At 69.6% G+C, this 18,714-nt stretch overlaps 3 protein-coding genes across 3 annotated transcripts; all 3 read left to right on the top strand.

The window, feature by feature from the left end:
* Positions 1-1,860: 1,860 nt before the first annotated feature.
* AJM1 (apical junction component 1 homolog) lies at positions 1,861-4,791 on the top strand (the record flags this gene model as incomplete). The annotated part of the gene is made up of 1 exon (XM_082657206.1): positions 1,861-4,791. One exon carries the CDS (start codon positions 1,861-1,863, stop codon positions 4,789-4,791), a length of 2,931 nt encoding a protein of 976 aa, XP_082513332.1.
* Positions 4,792-7,023: 2,232 nt separating this feature from the next.
* PHPT1 (phosphohistidine phosphatase 1) lies at positions 7,024-8,612 on the top strand. The gene is made up of 3 exons (XM_082656067.1): positions 7,024-7,306; positions 7,678-7,802; positions 8,353-8,612. The coding sequence occupies exons 1-3, from the start codon at positions 7,147-7,149 to the stop codon at positions 8,443-8,445; spliced, it is 378 nt and encodes a 125-aa protein (XP_082512193.1). The 5' UTR covers positions 7,024-7,146; the 3' UTR covers positions 8,446-8,612.
* A 1,603-nt stretch (positions 8,613-10,215) lies between these two features.
* Positions 10,216-18,172, top strand: MAMDC4 (MAM domain containing 4; the record flags this gene model as incomplete). Its single annotated transcript, XM_082656265.1, has 28 exons — positions 10,216-10,261; positions 10,928-11,035; positions 11,109-11,282; positions 11,362-11,487; positions 11,679-11,809; positions 11,893-11,977; positions 12,128-12,253; positions 12,426-12,563; positions 12,654-12,742; positions 12,828-13,001; positions 13,261-13,375; positions 13,467-13,610; positions 13,713-13,838; positions 13,999-14,130; positions 14,210-14,334; positions 14,420-14,534; positions 14,681-14,797; positions 14,965-15,099; positions 15,238-15,374; positions 15,445-15,664; positions 15,767-15,904; positions 16,012-16,130; positions 16,216-16,306; positions 16,460-16,606; positions 16,786-16,920; positions 17,021-17,148; positions 17,254-17,644; positions 17,885-18,172. The coding sequence occupies 28 exons, from the start codon at positions 10,216-10,218 to the stop codon at positions 18,100-18,102; spliced, it is 3,930 nt and encodes a 1,309-aa protein (XP_082512391.1). The 3' UTR covers positions 18,103-18,172.
* Positions 18,173-18,714: the final 542 nt, after the last annotated feature.

Genomic DNA, 18,714 nt, shown 5'->3' with positions numbered 1-18,714 from the left:
AGCCCACCGGGCAAGGTGGGGGAGCACCGCCCAGGTAAGGGGTCGAGGCCGCTGCCCCGCGGGTCTTTCGCAGGTGCGGCACCTGCAAGGATGGGGGTGCCGCCCCTGGAGGACGCCGGCCCCCCACCCGGGCGCTCGGGGCAGGGGCCGGGCTGCTTGGCGGGGAGGCCACCCGCCGGGCTCATTAGGCCTAGGACCCCGGCGAGGGCGGACTGTCCCATCCCCACGGGCAGGGGTGTCGCCCGGTCTAGCTCCTCATCACAGCAGCACCAAGGCCTGGCTGTCACCTCCCTGGGGCGGAGCCTCACACCCCGTCATCCAGCCCCCAATTCCGGCCTAGCTTTAAGATGGAAGGGAGTGGGAGGGGGTGGTCCTGCAAACCAGGGGCAGTTGGGGTGCGCCTGAGGCCGAGCTGGGGGCAGGCACTGGGCCTGGGTGGCCTTGACCCAGGAGGGCAGCCCTGCCGGCAGGAAGCCCCTGGCACACCCGGGACACAGAGGGTCAACCAGACCAGAGGTCCTACCAGGTGAGGACCCAGCTCACCCTGGAGCACGCTCCCCCAGCCTGTGTGAGGAAGTGGGGACCTGTACCGCTGTCTGAGCTCCTCCCAGCCTGTCCAGGCTCTGGGTACCCAGTGAAGCCGGTGGCTCAGGTCTGAACGTGAGCCTGGTACGGAGGGCTGGACCCCAGCTCAGCCTGCATGCGGGGGCACGGAACCTCAGGTTTCCATGGCGCCTTCCCGAGCGGCTGTGGGGAGGGCCTGCCTGAGAACCGGGGGCGGCGGGGGCTTTACCCACCCACCGCCCTGCTTCCCCGGCTGGCAGCCTCCTGGCCTGGTGCTTTGCTCAGGGGCCCAGGGGCAGCCTCGAGCTCCTGGCTCGCAAGCCCCCACGTGGTCCTGCAACCAGGGCCCGGTCGCCGGCTGCAGTGTACTCACTGCAAAGATGGGGGGGTCGCTCTCCCGGGCTTTTCGTGACAGCCCCAAAGATCTTAGTGGGTTTCGCCACCCCAAGATGAGGGAGAGTCAAAGGATGTTTCTGCAAAGGAAAGGGAGCTTTAGGGTCCACTGTGACCTTTGGAAGCATTACTCTGGCCTGGGCCACACGGAGAGTTGAGGGTGGGGCCGGCAAGTCCACGAGCCGAGATGCCTGGACCCGGTGGGGCCGCTTCAGGACCTGGGGCCTGACACAGCGCTGGGGGAGGACTGCCTGTCCAGCCTAGCCAGCAGGTGGGGCGGGACGATCAGGTGACTGAGTGGAGCTGCTGAAGGCTGGGGCCGGGACCTCACACTGCAGCAGTGGAGGGCTCGCTCTGCACTGGGTCTTAAGGAGGGGGCTTCAGCCACCTGCTCTGTGAAGAAGTCTGTGAAGGCCCCAAAGGAGTACCCAGTTGCTCCAGCAGTGGGCACCACGGTGGTGGTCCTGGGATCACACCCCCACTCTTCCTACCCCGCTGCTGGCCTGTCCCAGGAAAGGGGGTCTACCCAAGCCTGCCCAGTGGTCACTAGTGGGCGCAGAAGTTCGGGAACCACTGCAATGACATCCCTGTTCTGGCTGACCCGCCTCATCCCAACAGAAAGTGGCACAGAAAGGATGGTCTGGATGAGGGGGCGGGACCTGAGTGGCCGGACAGCTGGCTTCCTCCTGCAGGTGCTTCTGACGCCAGCATGGAGCAAGTCCCTGCGGCCTCGGCCAAGGCCCGTGGCCAGGGCTGCCCCGCCCACTGTGCCCCAGGTAAGCCGGGCCAGCGCTGGGGGTTAGCGGGGCCTGGGCTACAGAGGGGCCGCCCTGACCCGCGTCTCCCCTCAGGGCGAAAGCCCCAAAAGGCCGAGTGAGCTGCAGCCTGGAGGCCTCTTTTAAGATGACCCGCACGGACCCGCCGGACCTGCTGGTGTCGACCGTGTACCAGGACATCAAGGTGGCGGCCCCGGGGCCCGTGTCGAGGCCCCCGCCATGTGAGCGCCCAATGGCCCGGCCTGCTGCGCCCGCGCCTTTCAACAAGCGCCACTGCCGCAGTTTCGATTTCCTGGAGGCACTGGACCGGGAGGCCATGGAGGCCCGTCCGGAGCCGCCGCCTCCGGAGCCCGCCGCGCCGCGCGCCCGATCCCGCGACGGCGAGCCACGGCGCCGCGCCCGCTCCAAGAGCGCACCCCGTGCGGCCCCGGGCCTGGCGCCCGCACCCGCCTCGCCGCCTGTGCCGCCGCGCCGAGGCCGGGAGGCCCAGCGGGCGGCGCCGGCCGACGCATCGCCCCGCCGGGAGCCCGCGTACCCCGCGCTGCGCGCGCTCGCCAACGAGCTGCACCCCATCAAGCTGCAGCCTCAGCGGGGCGGCCCGGGCCGCATGGCGCCCCTGTGCGCCGCCGCCAACCGCTGTGCGCCGGCCGAGCCACCCGCGGGGCCGGCCCCCCACGTCCGCTGCCGCCTGGACGTCAAGCCCGACGACGCGGTGCTGCAGCATGCCGCCCGGAGCTCGAGGCCCTGCGGGCCCACCGCGACCGCGCCCTGGCCCCGCGCCGCCCCGCAGCTCCACGGCCTCACGGTGCCCGGGCCTCGCCACGTGGGGCTTTCGCTCACCCCCACCCCCAGTGACTCATACTGCGCCGACCCCCGGGCGCTGTACTGCGACGGGCCCCTTCTCGGGCCGCGAGACTACGCGGAGCGCCGGAGTCTGCCCCTCACCGCCCCGCCGGGCCCCACCCAATTCTTCTACAGCGAGGAACCCGAGGGCCACGCCGGTGGCTTCATGGCCAGCCCTGGGCCGCCCTTCGACAGCTACTACCCCAGGCCCTTTCTGTCCGAAGAGCCACCCGGGCCCAGTCCAAGACACGGGGGCATCTACTATGCGGGGGAAGTTCGCACGTTCCCCGTCCAAGAACCACCCTCCCGTTCCTACTACGGGGAGGCCCCCCGAGCCTACGGCCCGCCCTGCGGCCCCCGCTACGCCCCCGAAGAGCCCCGGGCTCACCCCGCCGCCCGCCCCTTTTACACTGAGGACTTCGGGCGGTACCGCAATCGAGACGCCCTGACGCGGACTTACCCGCACCCGCGCAGCAGCCCGGCCTGGGGCGACTGGGGCCCGAGGCCTTACCGCACCCTGCAGGTGGCGCCTCCTCCCCCGGACCCCGGCCCGTTGCTCGCCTCGTGGCACGGCGGCACCGGCACCAGCCCACCCCGGCTAGCGACCGACAGCCGCCACTACTCGCGCTCCTGGGACAACATCCTGGCGCCCGCGCCGCGCCGCGAAGACCCACTGGGCCGCGGCCGCAGCTACGAGAACCTGCTGGGGCGCGAGGCACGGGAGCCGCGGGGCACATCCCCCGAAGGCCGGCGCCCGCCCGTCATAGTGAACCTGTCCACCTCGCCCAGACGCTACGCGGCGCTGTCGCTGTCCGAGACGTCGCTGTCGGAGAAGGGCCGTATGGGCGAGGGCCTGGCCCGAAACTGGTACGTCACGCCGGAGATCACCATCACCGACAACGACCTGCGCGCGGCTGAGCGCCCGAGCGCCAGGAGCTGGGAGCTGCTGGGGAGTCGCCCGCGGCCGCCTCCGCCCGCCGTCCCCGCTGGCCCCGCCTCTGGCCGCCAGCGCAGCCTCGAACAGCTGGACGAGCTCATCACCGATCTGGTCATCGACTCGCGGCCCCCAGCCGGCCAAGCGCCCGAGCCCGCGTCCGACGGCCTGGGCCGCCAGCTGCGGCGCCTGCTAGACTCGCGACCCTCGGGCGCCGGGGTCCCGACGCGGGCACCGCGCTCGCCACCCCTGTCTGCCGGCAGCGCTGAGGAGCCCGCGGGCCCGGGTCAGGCGGCCGACGCGTCCCCGGAGCCCAGCGCCGACGAGGATGACCTGATGACGTGCTCCAATGCGCGCTGCGGGCGCACCGAGACCATGTTCAACGCCTGCCTCTACTTCAAGTCCTGCCATAGCTGCTACACCTACTACTGCTCGCGCCTCTGTCGCCGCGAGGATTGGGACGCGCACAAGGTGCGCTGCGTGTACGGCCGCGTGGGCAGCGTGTGCCGCCACGTGTTGCAATTCTGCCGCGACAGCGGCCCAGTGCACCGCGCCTTCTCGCGCATCGCGCGCGTCGGCTTCTTGTCGCGCGGCCGCGGCGTTCTCTTCCTGGGCTTCCCGAGTCCCGGCTCCGCAGACAACTTCCTGCGCTTCGGCCTCGAGGGGCTGCTGCTGTCGCCCACCTACCTGTCGCTGCGCGAGCTGGCCATGCACGCGGCGCCACTGGGCAGCTATGCTCGGGAGCTGGCGGCCGCCGGCCGCCTCTACGAGCCGGCGGAGTGCTTCCTGCTCAGCGTGTCCGTGGCCGTGGGCCCCGGCGCTGTGCCACCCGGCGCCCCTGCCCGGCCAGCTCCCGCGCCGCGCAGCCCCGGACCCACGGTGCGCAAGTTCGCCAAAGTGGCGCTGGCGGCCGGCAGCCCAGCACGGCCGCCCCCGGCGCGGGGCCGCGAACCCGACATGGAGACGTTGATCCTGACGCCGCCGCCCGGCACTGCGGGCCTGGACCAGGACGGCGAGGCGGGCCGGCGAGCACGCGAGGTGGCCTTCATCCACATCCAGCGAGAGCTGCGGCTCCGCGGCGTCTTCCTACGCCACGAGTTCCCGCGCGTCTACGAGCAGCTCTGCGAGTTCGTCGAAGCCAACCGGCGCTTCACACCCACCACCATCTACCCCACGGACCGGCGCACAGGCCGTCCCTTCATGTGCATGATCATGGCCGCCTCCGAGCCACGCGCGCTAGACTGGGTGGCCAGTGCCAACCTGTTGGATGACATTATGTGAGCCGCGAGGGCGCGCCCGGGGCCCGCCCAGTCCACCCAGGGCCCACCCTGAACCCCATCCAGTCCACCCGAGCCCTGCCCAGTCCACTCAGGCCCCGCCCAGCTCGCCAAAAGCTCCGCCCCATTGCGTTCTCCACAGGCTCCGCCTTTCCCTCCGCCTTCCTGCGAACCCCCTTCCCCCCCAACCCCCAGACCAGTCCCGCCCGGCTCCCTCTCCCCCAGCTCGCCTTCGGGCCTCCCCAAGGGCCGGTCCTCGGCCGCTTGGTGCTCCCCGCTGGGAGGCGGGGTGGGTCTGAGGACCAGCCCGCCCTGCCTTTACGCGGAGGGGTCACTGCTGCAGATCCCACCGCGCATAATCGGTTCCTCCGACCCCTGTCCGTCTGCAGGGCCTCCCTGGAACCTCTCCAACCCCGGCTCGCCCTGGTCCAGGAGCCCGAGTCGACCAAAGCCTAGTCCCGTCCCTTTAAAACACACTGCCCACCCGCCTCCTGTGGTCTGGGATGCGTCCTGCTCAGAGGCCTTTCCCCTCTAGAGGACACCCTGATTGGCCTCGGTGTGTCCGCATCCCAAGCACGTCCTGGCCTGATGGGCAGGGCCGGCGGGGACCTGCGCGTGGTGTCTCCGCTGGCCCCCATCCCTGCTGTGCCGGACCATGGCAAACTGACGGCGCTGCCCGCCCTGCTGCAGGGGTTGGGCAAGCAGCAGTGAAGGGGTACTCGGGGGTCCTCAGCCAAGGTGCAAGACACCCAGCCAGAGGGAAGGGAGTCCTGGGTGGGGGAAGCAGAGCGGACGTATGGGTAGGGGCGCTGGCCAGACCTGAGACCTGGCTGGGCGTGAATCGGGCTGCCTGCCCTCACCCGACAGGATGGCCCTAGGCGTGTGCCAGGGCAGACCCGGGGTGCAAACGGCAGCGCAGGCCCTACCCACACAGGGAGGCAGGAAGCAGGTATACAGGGAGGCAGGAAGCAGGTGCACAGGATGGATTTGCGGGAGGGGCCGAGGAGGCCGTCCAGCAGGGACCCTATTCCTAGGCACAGGGAGGACCAAAGAAGAGGGGCGTTCCCAGTTTGGAGCAGGGCGGGGAAAGCGTGGATGGGAGCAGGTTCGCCAGGGCGGTGGTACACCGGAGGGGTGGGGGCGCGATTAAACAAACGCCCCCGAACGCTCGCTCTAGCCGTGCCCTGTGGTGCGGCCAGGGGGCCCGGCTCCGGCCCTCGGGAGCGCACGCTCGAGTGTCCGTCCTTCCCCGCCCTACCCCGGGGTGCCCGCTGGCCCTGGCCCGGGCTCCAAGGATGGCGAGTAACCTGGAGAGGGGGCAAGGCCGGGAGCCCGGAAGGGCCCTCCTGTAGCCCCCAGTCCCCCATTGGGGCCAGGTGGGGCATCGACTGAATTAAATTGTGGACCCCCCCCCCAAACCCCGCCTCTGTTCCCGGCCCTCGCCCCTGACCGTGCACCCGCGCCCATCTCCCTCCCCTAAATGCCTGTGCGCCCACCTCGGCTCCGCGCATTTGCACCGGCCACGCGCCCCGCTTGCCCCACCCGCCTTCGCGGCCTCCCAAACTGGCCGCCGCGCCCCCCGGCCTGGGTGCCTCCGCCTTCTGCCCCGCGCCTGAGGGCCGGCCCTCCAGGAAGGACCCTGGGCCGGGATTATTTCCAGAGGGCGAGCGCTTTCGAACCAAGGAAAATAAAACTCGAATGTAGCCATTGCTGCCTCATTCTTTGTGCGGGGGAGTGGGTGGCACGCGGGACGGAGACTTTCGGAGGCGTGGGGGGGGGCCTTCGGAAACCTGGGAGGGACACCATGGAGCAACGCGGAGTGGGAAGCAGGAGAGAGAGGCCCTCGGCCTCGGTGGGGGACTGGGGAGGGAGGCCCTCGGGCACGGGGTGGGGGGAACCCGGAGGGAAGCCAAGGGACAGCGGGAGCGGACAGCAGGATCGGTGTAGGGGAAGGGAGGCCTTCGGTCACGTGGGGGACGGCGCCAGGGCCGGCGCGCGTCCCTTGGGCCTCATGAGCCTCCTAACCCCCACCAAAGGGGCCTGTCACACCCCCCTCCTCCCCGCAAGCTCCCTGGAAAGGAACTTTCACGGGGGCTGGATTGAGTCACCACCTACTCCCGGTCCCAAGTTCCTCTTTAAGTGGAGCCGGCGTGGTGTCTGGGCTGCAAGGAGCTGGATCGCGATTGGCCAGTCTGTGCCGCGGGTTGCCGCGTGGTTGGCTGAGGCACTGGGCTCGGGCAGCATGACCCCGCAGGATTGGTCATGGGCTCCCAAGCCCCGCCTCCCGCACTGTCGGCGCAGCCCCGGGTCGCGTGGGGGAAGGGCCGCGGGCCGCAGGGGGTGAGTGCGCTCCGGGAACATGACGGCGGCGGACCTCTCCCAGATCCCCGACGTGGACATCGACTCCGACGGCGTCTTCAAGTATGTGCTGATTCGAGTCCACGCGGTGCCGCCCTCCGGGGCCCCGGCGGGGGAGAGCAAAGAGATCGTTCGCGGCTACAAGTGGGCCGAGTACCACGGTGAGGGCGGGGCGGAGGGCCAGGGGGCGGGGTCTCCGGCGTCTGTGGGCGGGACTAGCCACGGCCGCGGGCGGGGCCGAGGGGCGTAGTGGGAGGTGATCCTGTACCCGGTTTCATCCCTGGCTGGCCCAGAGGAGCGTGGAGTACCCAGAGTCTGGAGTACCCAGATGGTCCTGGAGACGAGGGGCTGCCATGGCCCGACTCCTCCCTCCTAGTCCCAGCGCCCCTGCCCGGGTGCACCCCCTCCTCCATTTCATCCCTTCCCAGAGGGTCTCCTTTCCTGGGGAGGGAGCTGCTCAGAGCGGGGCTTCAGACCCCTTCAGCCTTCAAGGGCAGCCAGGGCGCGTGCTGAGCCCCCCTTCCTATCCCAGCGGACATCTATGACAAGGTATCAGGCGAGATGCAGAAGAAAGGCTATGACTGCGTGTGCCTGGGGGGCGGGCGCATCTCCCACCAGAGCCAGGACAAGAAGATCCATGTGTACGGCTACTCCATGGTGAGCCCACAGCCTCGGGCCTGGGTGGGCCGAGGGCCCCAGTCCTGGCTTGGGGAGACCTGGCCCTCCAAGCTGCCTGACCTGGGGTGCTCAGTTTTCCGGCCCTTCTCGGCGGCAGAACCCCCCCATCCGGGGCCTGTAGGCTCCCCATTTCTCACGTGGCATGACACAGGAAGCACACAGGGTGGGAGGGAGCCGCCCCCTGCCCCTCTGCTCTGACGGTCTGCGTGCTGTTCCTGGTCCAAAAGCCTGACTGGCCGTCATCCTTTAGTGCTTTGAGGCCATCAGTGCTGGGGTGAAACTAAGAGGCCCCTGTCCCTCCCTTCACCAAGCTACCAGCAGATACACGGGGGCACCTAGAGGGGTCTGGGCCTCCAGCTAAAGGAACCTCCCTCAAGATTTGCTCACCCTGGTGGCCACGCTTCCACAGGAGAGCGCCCTGGTGTGGTCGGAGGGGATGACAGCCCCCTCCTGAGCTGGCCCCTGGTGTCCCTGCTGACCGGGCGCCCAGAGCCAGGACAGGGCTGTGAGAGCTGCCTTCTCCTTTCAGGGTTACGGTCGCGCCCAGCACTCCGTCTCCACTGAGAAGATCAAAGCCAGGTACCCTGACTACGAGGTCACCTGGGCCGACGACGGCTACTGAGGCCCACCTGAGACCAGCCACCTCCAGCGACCCACTTGGAACTCTGTTCTCAAGGCCACCTCCCAAGAGGCTGGGCTGCACCCCCTGGCACTTTGCCACCCTGGCCAGGCCTCAGTGCCCGGGGTTACCTCTCTGGGGAGAATTAAAAGCATCGTCACCTCTGCTGGTCCCTGAATGCTGTGTGTCTTGGCTTCTCTGTTCCTAGGTCACCTCTCTGTACCCCTGACTAGAGTGGGGGCAGCGGGTCACTCCTGGCTGCCCCTCACCCCGCTCCACCCCTGGGGGCCCCGGGAGTGGCAGTGCACACTCAGCCCTTTGGGGCCTGATAAGGGGGCCCCTGGGCTGCTGCCCCCGTTTATGGCCTGATTGCTTCTCCACGCACCTGCTATCCCCAAGGACATCTGGGAGGAGGCCTGACGAGTCCTTACGCAAGGAGCTAGGGCTGAGTCCCTCGGGCCTGCCGAGGCGGGGACCCATCCCAGTGTGCAGGGAGGGCAGGCGCCAGCAACCACCCTCCTGGCCAGCTGCCAACTGAGGTCATGAGTCAGGCAGTCTACGACCCCTCGACTCCAAGGTCAGGTCCCACGGCCCTGCGCCGCAGCCACAGGCTCTGCTCCAAGTAAACAGGCAGGGCTTCAGACTTGGAGCTGGGAGCCCCTCTCCCAAGACCCTTCTCTTGGCGCAGGGCTGTGGGGAGCGGAGGTGCCCCTTGCCGAGGCTGTGACCCTGCCGTGCCAGCCTCCTGTGAGCCTCCAGGGCCCTCACGGGAGCCTGTCCAGGCAGGCACCATTGTGACCGCGTTTGAAAACGAGGAAAGACTTCCCCGGTGGTCCAGTGGTTAAGAATCCGTCTTGCAATGCAGGGAAGGCGGGTTCGACCCCTGGTCGGGGAGCTAAGATCCCACGTGCTGCAGGGCAGCTAAGCCCACGCACCGCAACTACTGAGCCCGTGCGCCATAACAAAAGATCCCACGTGCAGCAACTAAGACCTGACGCAGCCAATAAATAAATAAATTTTAAAACAAAGATGAGGAAACTGAGGCTCAGGTGAGACAAGCTCCCCAGGCTGCACCGTAGTAAACTGCGGGTGGAGCCTGGCTCCAAATCCTCCAGGGGGGTCGGTGCCACAAGCCCCAGAGTCTCTAGGTTCCTCTGGACCCTGTGCCTGGCAGCGTCCAGCCCACACCGTTCAGGACACTCGCTGACGAATAGTCTCTCCATCGTTTGTAAGAGCAAGCGAAGAGGAACCCACAGGCTGAGCTATGGAGGCCAACGTCCCGGGTTGCTAGGGCTGCCCCAACCCGTGCAGGGAACTCAGGGGCTGGATGGGGGGTTTGCACAAGCTGGTTTCCTACCGGCGACCCGGGCCAGGCTGAGTTGAATTCCCAGCAGGTGTGGGGTCAGAGACCCCGGGAGAAGCGGCCGAGGCCGGTGTCACTCGGTGCTGTCTCCAGTGGGGCCTCCACCCGGCAGGGCTGGGCAGCAGTGGGCATGATGGTCGGAGCCTGACCTTTGGCCTGAAGGAGCCAGGCAGGTGGGAGCCCACCTAGGCCAGGGGCCCCTCTCCTGGATGCTTTTACAGCCGGGTGCCCGTCCTTGTCAGCGCAGGGCGGGGCCAGGCGAGGGGCCGCAGGTACAGATGGGGCTGAGCCCCACTCTCCGATTAGAGCAGAGTCAGCCGGTGGGGCCTCGGGCTGATGACCAGGAAAAGTGCCCACCAGGCTGGCCGGTGCACACACTGCCCCTTGGTCTCCCTTCCTCTGGCCTGACCATGTCTCTGCCCGGCCACCTCCTGCCCGTCTTGGTCCTGCTCCTGGGTGAGTCGTCGGGTCTGGCTCCCGAAGCAGGAGTGTCCGGGGGCTCGGGTGCTGGGCCTACAGAGAAGGAGGGGTTCAGGCCCTGGACGGCCTGCAGTGGGGGACGCAGGCGAGCCCTTGGGGTCCTGAGGATGGCCCCGCCGGGGAAGGGTGCTGCTCTCCCTGGCCTCCATCTCCACCTGGGCTCCAAGGTGAGAGGGCCCTGAAGGCAGATGGTAGTCAGCCACTCTTGACCTGGACAGAGCTCTGGGGGGCCTGGGCCACCCGTTGATGCAGCCCCTTGAGGGGGCCCCCTGCTGGCAGCCCCTCCGGTTTCTTGCTGGGCTCCTGTTCTCTTCCCCAGGGAGTGTCCCACATCAGGGGTCCTTGGTCCCTCGCTCGCCCATGCACCCCCCATCCTGGCACGCAGGCAGCCTCCCCAGGTTCAGTCATTCTCTGCTTGGCCCTGACAGGGACCCCCCAGGTGGCAGTTCTCTGGGTTCCAGGCCCCCAGACACAGACCCAGCCCCCTCCCTGCATGACTTCCTGGCCTGGACCCCAAAGCAGTGTGACCTATGTCCCGGGACGCCCGAGTCTGAGCCGTTTCTGGGCCATGGAACAGTCCCAGGCAAACTGGGATGTGGTGTCTCCCTACCCCAGGCCACCTGGCTGTCTCTCTGCTGGCAGCAAGGTCCCCGGGCTGGGCCTGGGGCCCCAGCCGCTGCAGACCCCCCCGCGAGGCCGTGTGCAACTTTGTGTGTGACTGCAGGGGCTGCCCCGACGAGGCCCAGTGCGGTGAGCCGGGGCCGGGCGGGGAGCGGGCAGGGCCGGCGCCTGCAGGCACCCCACCTGACCACCTGCCCTGCAGGTTACCACGGGGCCTCACCCACCCTGGGCGCCCCCTTCGCCTGCGACTTCGAGCAGGACTCCTGTGGCTGGCGGGACATAAGCACCTCGGGCTACAGCTGGCTCCGAGACCGGGCAGGGGCCACGCCGGAGGGTCCAGGGCCGCGCTCGGACCACACTCTGGGCACTGACCTCGGTGAGGCCTGGGCGGGTCTCCACACTAGCCCTCCCCTCTGTGCTTCCCGCCCGGTCTCCTGACCTCTCGGCCCGGCCAGGCTGGTACGCGGCTGCTGGCACACACCGTGGGAGAGAGGTGGCCACCGCAGCCCTGCGCTCCCCAACCCTGCGTGAGGCAGCCCCCTCCTGTGAGCTGAGCCTCTGGTACCACGTGGCCTCTGGAGGTGCGGGCCCAGGACCGTGCGCCCCACGTGCGGGTCCCGAGGGGAGGGACCGGAAAAGGAAGGGGAGCTGCCGCAGAGACGGGAGGGCGCCCCCAGGACGGGACGGGCAGGGGTCCTGGGGCAGGGCGCAGCAGCCACCGGGCGGGGGGAGGGGTCCCGGGGCCTGAGATGCCTGGGACGCCCCACTGCAGGTGTGGCCGAGCTGCGGCTGGAGCTGACCCACGGTGTGGAGACACTGACCCTGTGGCGGAGCTCGGGGCCCTGGGTCCCAGGCTGGCAGGAGCTGGTGGTGCCCACCGGCCGCATCCAGGGTGACTTCAGGGTGAGACGGGGACGGTCGCATGGTGGGGGCAGTGAGAAGGGTCTGAGCTCTGCCTGAGATCCCAGGGACCTCGCTCTCTTCAGGTGACCTTCTCTGCCACCCGAAACGCCACCCGCAGGGGTGCTGTGGCCTTGGACGACGTGGCCTTCTGGAGCTGTGGGTTGCCCAGTAAGGTCCCCAGGCCGTGAACACACCCCTGGGTGGGGGAGGGGTTAGCAGGAGCCCGTGGTCCCCTCATTCCGGCCTTGAGCCTCTCCCCAAGCTGCCCTGACCCGGAGCCTTGGGGTGGGGTGGTGGGTTAACCCTCCCCCACCCTAGCCCCGCAGGCGCACTGCCCCCTTGGGCATCACCATTGCCAGAACAAGGCCTGCGTGGAGCCCCACCAGCTGTGCGACGGGGAGGACAACTGCGGCGACGGTTCAGATGAAGACACGCCCACCTGCAGTGAGCCGGGGCTGGCGGGGCCACGGGCGGGGGTTGTCCCTTGGCACGGTCCTTCTGGGGGTGAGGCAGCTCCTGTCCACCTGGAGCTGGGGCCATCAGCACAGGCCCGGGGAGGCGGGGGGCCCAGGGAGGAGGCCCCGCGTGGTAGCCGGAGCCCCGCTTCCCGCCCTAGACCACCACACGGCCACCGATTTTGAGAGGGGCCTGGGCCTGTGGAACCGCTCAGAGGGCTGGGCCCGGAACCACAGCGCGGGCGGTCCGCAGCACCCCGCCTGGCCGCACCGTGACCACAGCCGGAACAGCGCGCAGGGTGAGGCCCCCCGGGGACCCCGGCCGCCACCCGGGCCACGCTCGGCCACAGCACCCCTGCCAGCCCGGCTCACGCCTGCTGTCTCCCCAGGCTCCTTCCTGGTGGCCGTGGCAGAGCCCAGCGCCCCAGCCATCCTCTCCAGCCCCGAGTTCCAGGCCTCGGCCCCCGAGAAGTGCTCGGTGAGGCGGGTGGAGGACACAGGGTGGCCACCCTGATCGCCCAGGCCCTGGAGAGCCTCCCCTGACATGCTCACTCCCCTTCCAGCTCACCTTCTATCACTACCTGCACGGGTCCGAGGCCGGCTGCCTCCAGGTGTTCCTGCAGACGCGGAGCGCTGGCGCCCCCCAGGCCACTGTCCTGCTGCGCAGGCGCCACGGGGAACTGGGGGCCGCCTGGGTCCGAGACCGCGTTGACATCCAGAGCAAGCACCCCTTTCGGGTGAGGCTGGCGAGGGCAGCACCATGCAGGGACGTGGGGAGGTCCAGGGGCCCCTCAGGGAGTCCGGTCTGGGCCCCTCCGCTGTCTCAGCAGGAAGGCAAGCCAGAGGGGAGGAGGGGCTGCCCGCCGAGGCCCCTCCTGCAGGGCTGGGGTGGTGACGGGAGGGAGCGTCCAGCGATAGACAGGTACGAGGTGTGGGTCGTGGGGAGAGGGCTCGAGGGAGCAGACCCAGGGATGACAGAGCCGCCTCCGCCCTCAGATCCTCCTGGCCGGGCAGACGGGCCCGGGGGGCGTCGTGGGCCTGGATGACCTCATCCTGTCTGACCACTGCAAACCAGTCCCAGGTGAGCCTGCTGGGCACCCCCCCGCCCCCCGTGAGGAGAGGCACAGCCCCCACCCACCTGCCTGATCCCTGCTCTGCCCCCACAGAGGTGGCTGGCCCACCTCCTGGGCTCTGGGCTCCAGGTCCCCGGTCCCAGCTGTCCAGCCTGCAGCCCTGGAATTTCTGCGAGCCCGGACATCTCTTGTGTGGGGAGCTGTGTGTCCCCCCGGAGCAGCTGTGTGACTTCCAGCAGCAGTGCCCTGGGGGCGAGGACGAGCAGGAATGCGGTAAGAGGCGGAGCTGGGTGCGGGGAGCCCTCACCTCCCTACCCCCAGACCAGCCCCGCTCGCAGTGGTGGGCGGGACCGTTCACACCGGCTGCCATTGCAGGCACCACGGACTTCGAGTCCCCCTCGGCCGGGGGCTGGGAGGATGCCAGTGTGGGGCGGCTGCAGTGGGTGCGTCTCCCGGCCCAGGACAGCGGGAGCCCTGGCATGGACGCCAGCGGGGCCGCTGGTGAGGCCCGAGTGCCCCGCCCAGGGCAGCCTGCAGCCTGCCTTCCAACTGCACCCGCACAAGGGTCCCCGCTCTGCTTCTTTTCACCGGGGAGGGTCTCTGAATTGGGGGGTGTCCCCCATTCTCAGGAATCAGCTCTGAGACGCCTGCTCTTCCCCAGGGCACTTCCTGTCCGTGCAGAGGGCCTGGGGGCAGCTGGCAGAGCAGGCCCGCGTCCTCACACCCACCCTGGGCCCCTCTGGCCCCCGCTGTGAACTCCACATGGCTTACTATTTTCAGAGTCACCCCCAAGGTACCGCTGTCCCTCCAGGCCCTCTGCCCAGCCCTGGGGCGGAGGTGGGGCAGGCCAGCCCACAGTGACCCCTTACCAGGCTTCCTGGAGCTGGTCGTGGTGGAAGGCAGCAGCCGTGAGCTGGTGTGGCAGGCCGCGGGCAGCAGCTCCGGGGGCTGGAAAGTGGACACAGTCCTTCTCGGGGCTCGCCACCGGCCCTTCCAGGTGAGGCGGGCAGCCTGGGGCGGGGGGCGAGGGGCACGCGGAGCCGGCCCTGACTTACCGGCCCGTCCCCCGTGCCCCCGTAAAGCTGGAGTTCGTTGGGCTGCTGGACCTGGATGGCCCTGGCCAGCAGGGCGCTGGGGTGGACAGCGTGACCCTGAAGGACTGCAGCCCTGCGGCGGTCACCGAGAAAGGTGACCACCGTGGCCCAGTCCCCACCCAGGGGCCTCCCACCCAGGCCTCCTCGAGGAACCCCCGGGAGTCCCCAGTCCGGGAGCAAGTCTCTCCCACCCTCTCGGGGCTCAGGAGGGGTGCGGGGGCTGCTGACCCCCCAGTGCCTTACCCCCAGAGATCTCCTGTAACTTTGAGCGGGGCACCTGCGGCTGGCACACTGGCCACCTCACAGATGCCCACTGGCACCGAGTCGAGAGCCGTGGCCCTGGGTACGACCACACCACAGGCCAAGGTGAGGCAGGGGCGCCCCGACCTGGGGGCGGCTCTCAGACTCGGAGCGGCCTCCCATACCCACCCCGGGGGCCTCCCAGACCGGACTCCCAGGGGGCAGAGGGGAGCTCTGGGCTGAGTGTCCCCAGCCTGGCGTCTCTGCGGCTCAGCCCCACGGCCCGCCTGCAGGCCACTTCATGCTCCTAGACCCCACGGAACCCCCAGCCCAGGGCCCCGGTGCTCACCTGCTCACCTGGCCCCAGTCACCCGCGGCCGCTCAGGAGTGCCTCTCCTTCTGGTACCACCTCTATGGGCCCCAGATCGGTGAGACCCCGTGCTGGGCGGGGCCGCGGTGGAGGCCCACGGGGGGCTCGAGTTCTGTCTCTGGGCCCGTCGGGGCTCTAGGAGGGGTGAGAGGCAGGAGTCGGGGTCTTGTCCCCTCCAAACCCTGCCTCCCCCTAGGGACTCTGCGCCTGGCAATGAGGCGAGAAGGGGAGAGAGAAAGGCACCTGTGGTCGCGGTCTGGCACCCACGGCAACCGCTGGCATGAGGCCTGGGCCACCCTCCACCACCCGCAGGACTCCAGCGCCAAGTACCAAGTGAGGCCCGGTGCCCGGCAGAGGTGGGCAGGGCAAGGCCCCAGACAGCTGACCCCCCGCTGTCCCCCAGCTGCTGTTCGAGGGCCTCCGGGACGGGTACCACGGCACCATGGCGCTGGACGACATGACTGTGCGGCCCGGGCCCTGCTGGGCCCCCAAGCGCTGCTCCTTCGAGGACTCGGCCTGCGGCTTCTCCACGGGGGGCCGGGGCCTCTGGACACGCCAGACCAATGCCACGGGCCAGGCGGCCCGGGGCCCCCCTGCAGACCACACCACAGAGACGGCTCAGGGTGCCAGCAGGGGGTGGGGCAGAGGCGTGGGGTGGGGGTGGGGAGCTGGGGGGCAGGGGCGGGGCGGGGGGGGGCCGGCAGGCTGACGCTGGCACCCCCCAGGGCACTACATGGTGGTGGACATGAGCCCGCAGGCCCTGCCCCGTGGCCACGTGGCTTCCCTGATTTCAGAGGAGCACAGGCCCCTGGCCCAGGCCGCCTGCCTGACCTTCTGGTACCACCTGAGCCTCCGCAACCCAGGTGAGGGGCTGCCGGGAGCGGGGCCCGTGGGTCCCTCAGGCCCCTGCTGGAGGCCGCTCGGGAGCCGCCCCTGCCGCTGACCGGGGCTGTGGCTGCTCGGGTGGCAGGCACGCTGAGGGTCCACGTGGAGGAGGCTGAGAGGAGGCAGGTGCTCAGCATCGGCACCGATGGAGGGTTTGCCTGGCGCCTGGGCAGCGTGGACTTGCAGGCCGAGCGGGCCTGGAGGGTGAGCGGGGTGGAGGGCCTTCCTCACCCCCAAGGGCCATCCAGTACCGACCGGAAGCGAGCCCCCCCGCCCTGTGCCCGCCCAGGTGGTGTTTGAGGCCGTGGCTGCCGGCGTGGAGCGCTCCTACATCGCGCTGGACGACCTGCTCCTCCAGGATGGGCCCTGCCCTCGGCCAGGTGGGAGCCCGTGGCCTGGCCCTGGGACCTGCCTGGCTCCTGGTGGTACCGGCTCCGTGCCTCCCCCGAGACGCCTGGCCTGACCTCTACCCCCCGCAGCGGTGGTGCCCCGGGGACGGGGGCAGCACCGCTTATTGCCCAAGTCCCTTGCAGCTTCCTGTGACTTTGAGGCTGGTCTGTGTGGCTGGAACCATCTGCCCTGGCCTGGCCTGGGCGGGTACAGCTGGGACTGGAGCAGTGGAGCTGCGCCCTCCCGCTACCCCCAGCCGCCTGTGGACCACACCCTGGGCACAGAGGCAGGTGGGTCTGAGTCGGGAAGGGACCCCAGCGCCATACACACCCCCGGCCACACACCTCACTCACCCCAGTCCGGGCCAACCGGCCAGCCCAGCCAGGCTCCCGCCAGGGTCAGAGGCCAAAGGTCAGGGGGGCCTGGCTCCATCCGGTCCACGGGGCACCGTGCCCTCTCTCGTTGCCAGGCCACTTTGCTCTCTTCGAAACGGGCGTGCTGGGCCCGGGGGGCCGAGCGGCCTGGCTGCGCAGCCAGCCACTGCCCGCCACCGAGGCCTCCTGCCTCCGCTTCTGGTACCACATGGGCTTTCCTGAGCATTTCTGTGAGTCGGGCCGGCAGCGAGCGTGGTGGGGGCACCGGGCACGGGGGCAGCCCCGCCTCCCGCCGGGTCGGGGGTCTGACACCTGGCCCCCTGCTCTCAGACAAGGGTGAGCTGAGGGTGCTCCTGAGCAGCGCCCGGGGTCAGCTGGCCGTGTGGGGCGCGGGCGGGCGCCTGCGGCACCAGTGGCTGGAAGGCCAGGTGGAAGTGGCCAGCGCCGAGGAGTTCCAGGTGAGGCCGGACCGCCCAGAGCCGGGGGACCTCAGGGGGCTCAGGAGCTCAGGAGGGGCCATCCTCCTCCTCGGGCCCACCCAGCCTCTTCTCCCTCCCGGTTAGATTGTGTTTGAAGCCACTCTGGGCGGCCAGCCAGCCCTGGGGCCCATTGCCCTGGATGACGTTGAGTACCTGGCCGGGCAACGTTGCCAGCTGCCTACACCCAGCCAGGGTAAGCCCTGCCCCGGGTCTGGGCCTTCACCGGCTTCGGTGGTTCACGGCCCACGTGGCTGCCAGCGGCCTGCTCCTGGCCCAAGAGACCAGGAGAGCCACCGGGCCGGGCCCTGCACCGTCCCCTCGCTCGCCCGCTGTGCCCCATGCCGGGCTGGGCCGCCCCTGGCCCCTGTTCGCTCAGGACTGGGGCGCCCCTCCCCGGCCTCTGCACTCCGCGCCCCCACGTCCGGTCAGGCCAGAGGCCACAGCCAGCCTCTTGCTGCAGCACCTGCGGTTGCTGGTGTTCTGTGACAAAGGCGGGGTGGGGCCCTAGCCTGGGGCCTCGATTCCCCCAGCTCCGCAGCTGGCAGCCGCCTGCCCACCAGGGCCCGGCCTCAGCTGGGAGCCTTGTGTGGGCACGACCGGCGCCCCTCCTTTAGCGGGGGGCGCAGAAGTCCTCAGGGCTGTGGGGACGGCCGTGCCCGGGCGTGGGGCTGACAGGGAGGGCTCGGATCCCGGGTCACGCACCCCACACCCACAGGAGACACAGCAGTGGCCACGTCGGTGCCAGCGGTGGTTGGTGGCACCCTCCTCCTCCTCATGCTGCTGGTGTTGCTTGGACTTGCGGGACGGCGCTGGCTGCAGAACAGGGGGGGCTGCCCCTTCTGGGGGGAGACGGACACCGTGGCCCCCAGCTTTGACAACATTCTCTTCAACGCGGTAGGAGCCCTGGGGGGAGTGGCGGGCAGGAGCCCCTGAGCCCTGCACTCGGCTGGACGGTGAACAGGACCCTCCCACACGCGGGGCCACCGCTGCCCGGTGGCCACAGATCTCCTCCTTCCTCCTAGGGCCATGTCACCCTGCCAGCATCGGTCACCAATGACCAGTAGATGACGCAGAGAAGACCCCGTGGCCCAGGGACCAACACCTTTCCCACCCCCCAGGAGGCGTCGAGCCCCTGCATCCCTCACCCTCACAGGGGCCGCAGCTACATACCCCAGCAATAAGTGGCCCGGCCCACAAGGGACCCCCCGCTGGCCAGCCAAGGTTGAGGCCAGCAGGAAGCGGGGGCTCCCCGGGCTCCCCGACCTGCCCAAGAGGATGTGCTTGGGGGCCCCTCCCACGTGCCTCAGTGGCTCAGGAGACTGGAAACAGGCAGTCCCCAGAGACGGCGCCAGGGGCTAGGGGCACCAGGAGGGAGGCGCAGCGGGACCTGAGAAGCCCCTGCCCCAGGCCAAGCGAGCCTCTGGCCAGCCTAGTGGGACTCCGACCCAGGCCCATCAGGGGCCCCACCTCACCGGGCGATTCTGCATCTGATTTAAGACAGAGACAAATCCCCAGAGCTGCCGGTGACAGACTTAGGAGCAGACA

This window comes from Grampus griseus (assembly GCF_964374135.1).
Source record: "Grampus griseus genome assembly, chromosome: 6".
Lineage (NCBI taxonomy): Eukaryota > Metazoa > Chordata > Mammalia > Artiodactyla > Delphinidae > Grampus > Grampus griseus.
Note: the sequence above shows the minus strand (reverse complement) of the source record. Positions and strands in the feature narration are given on the sequence as shown.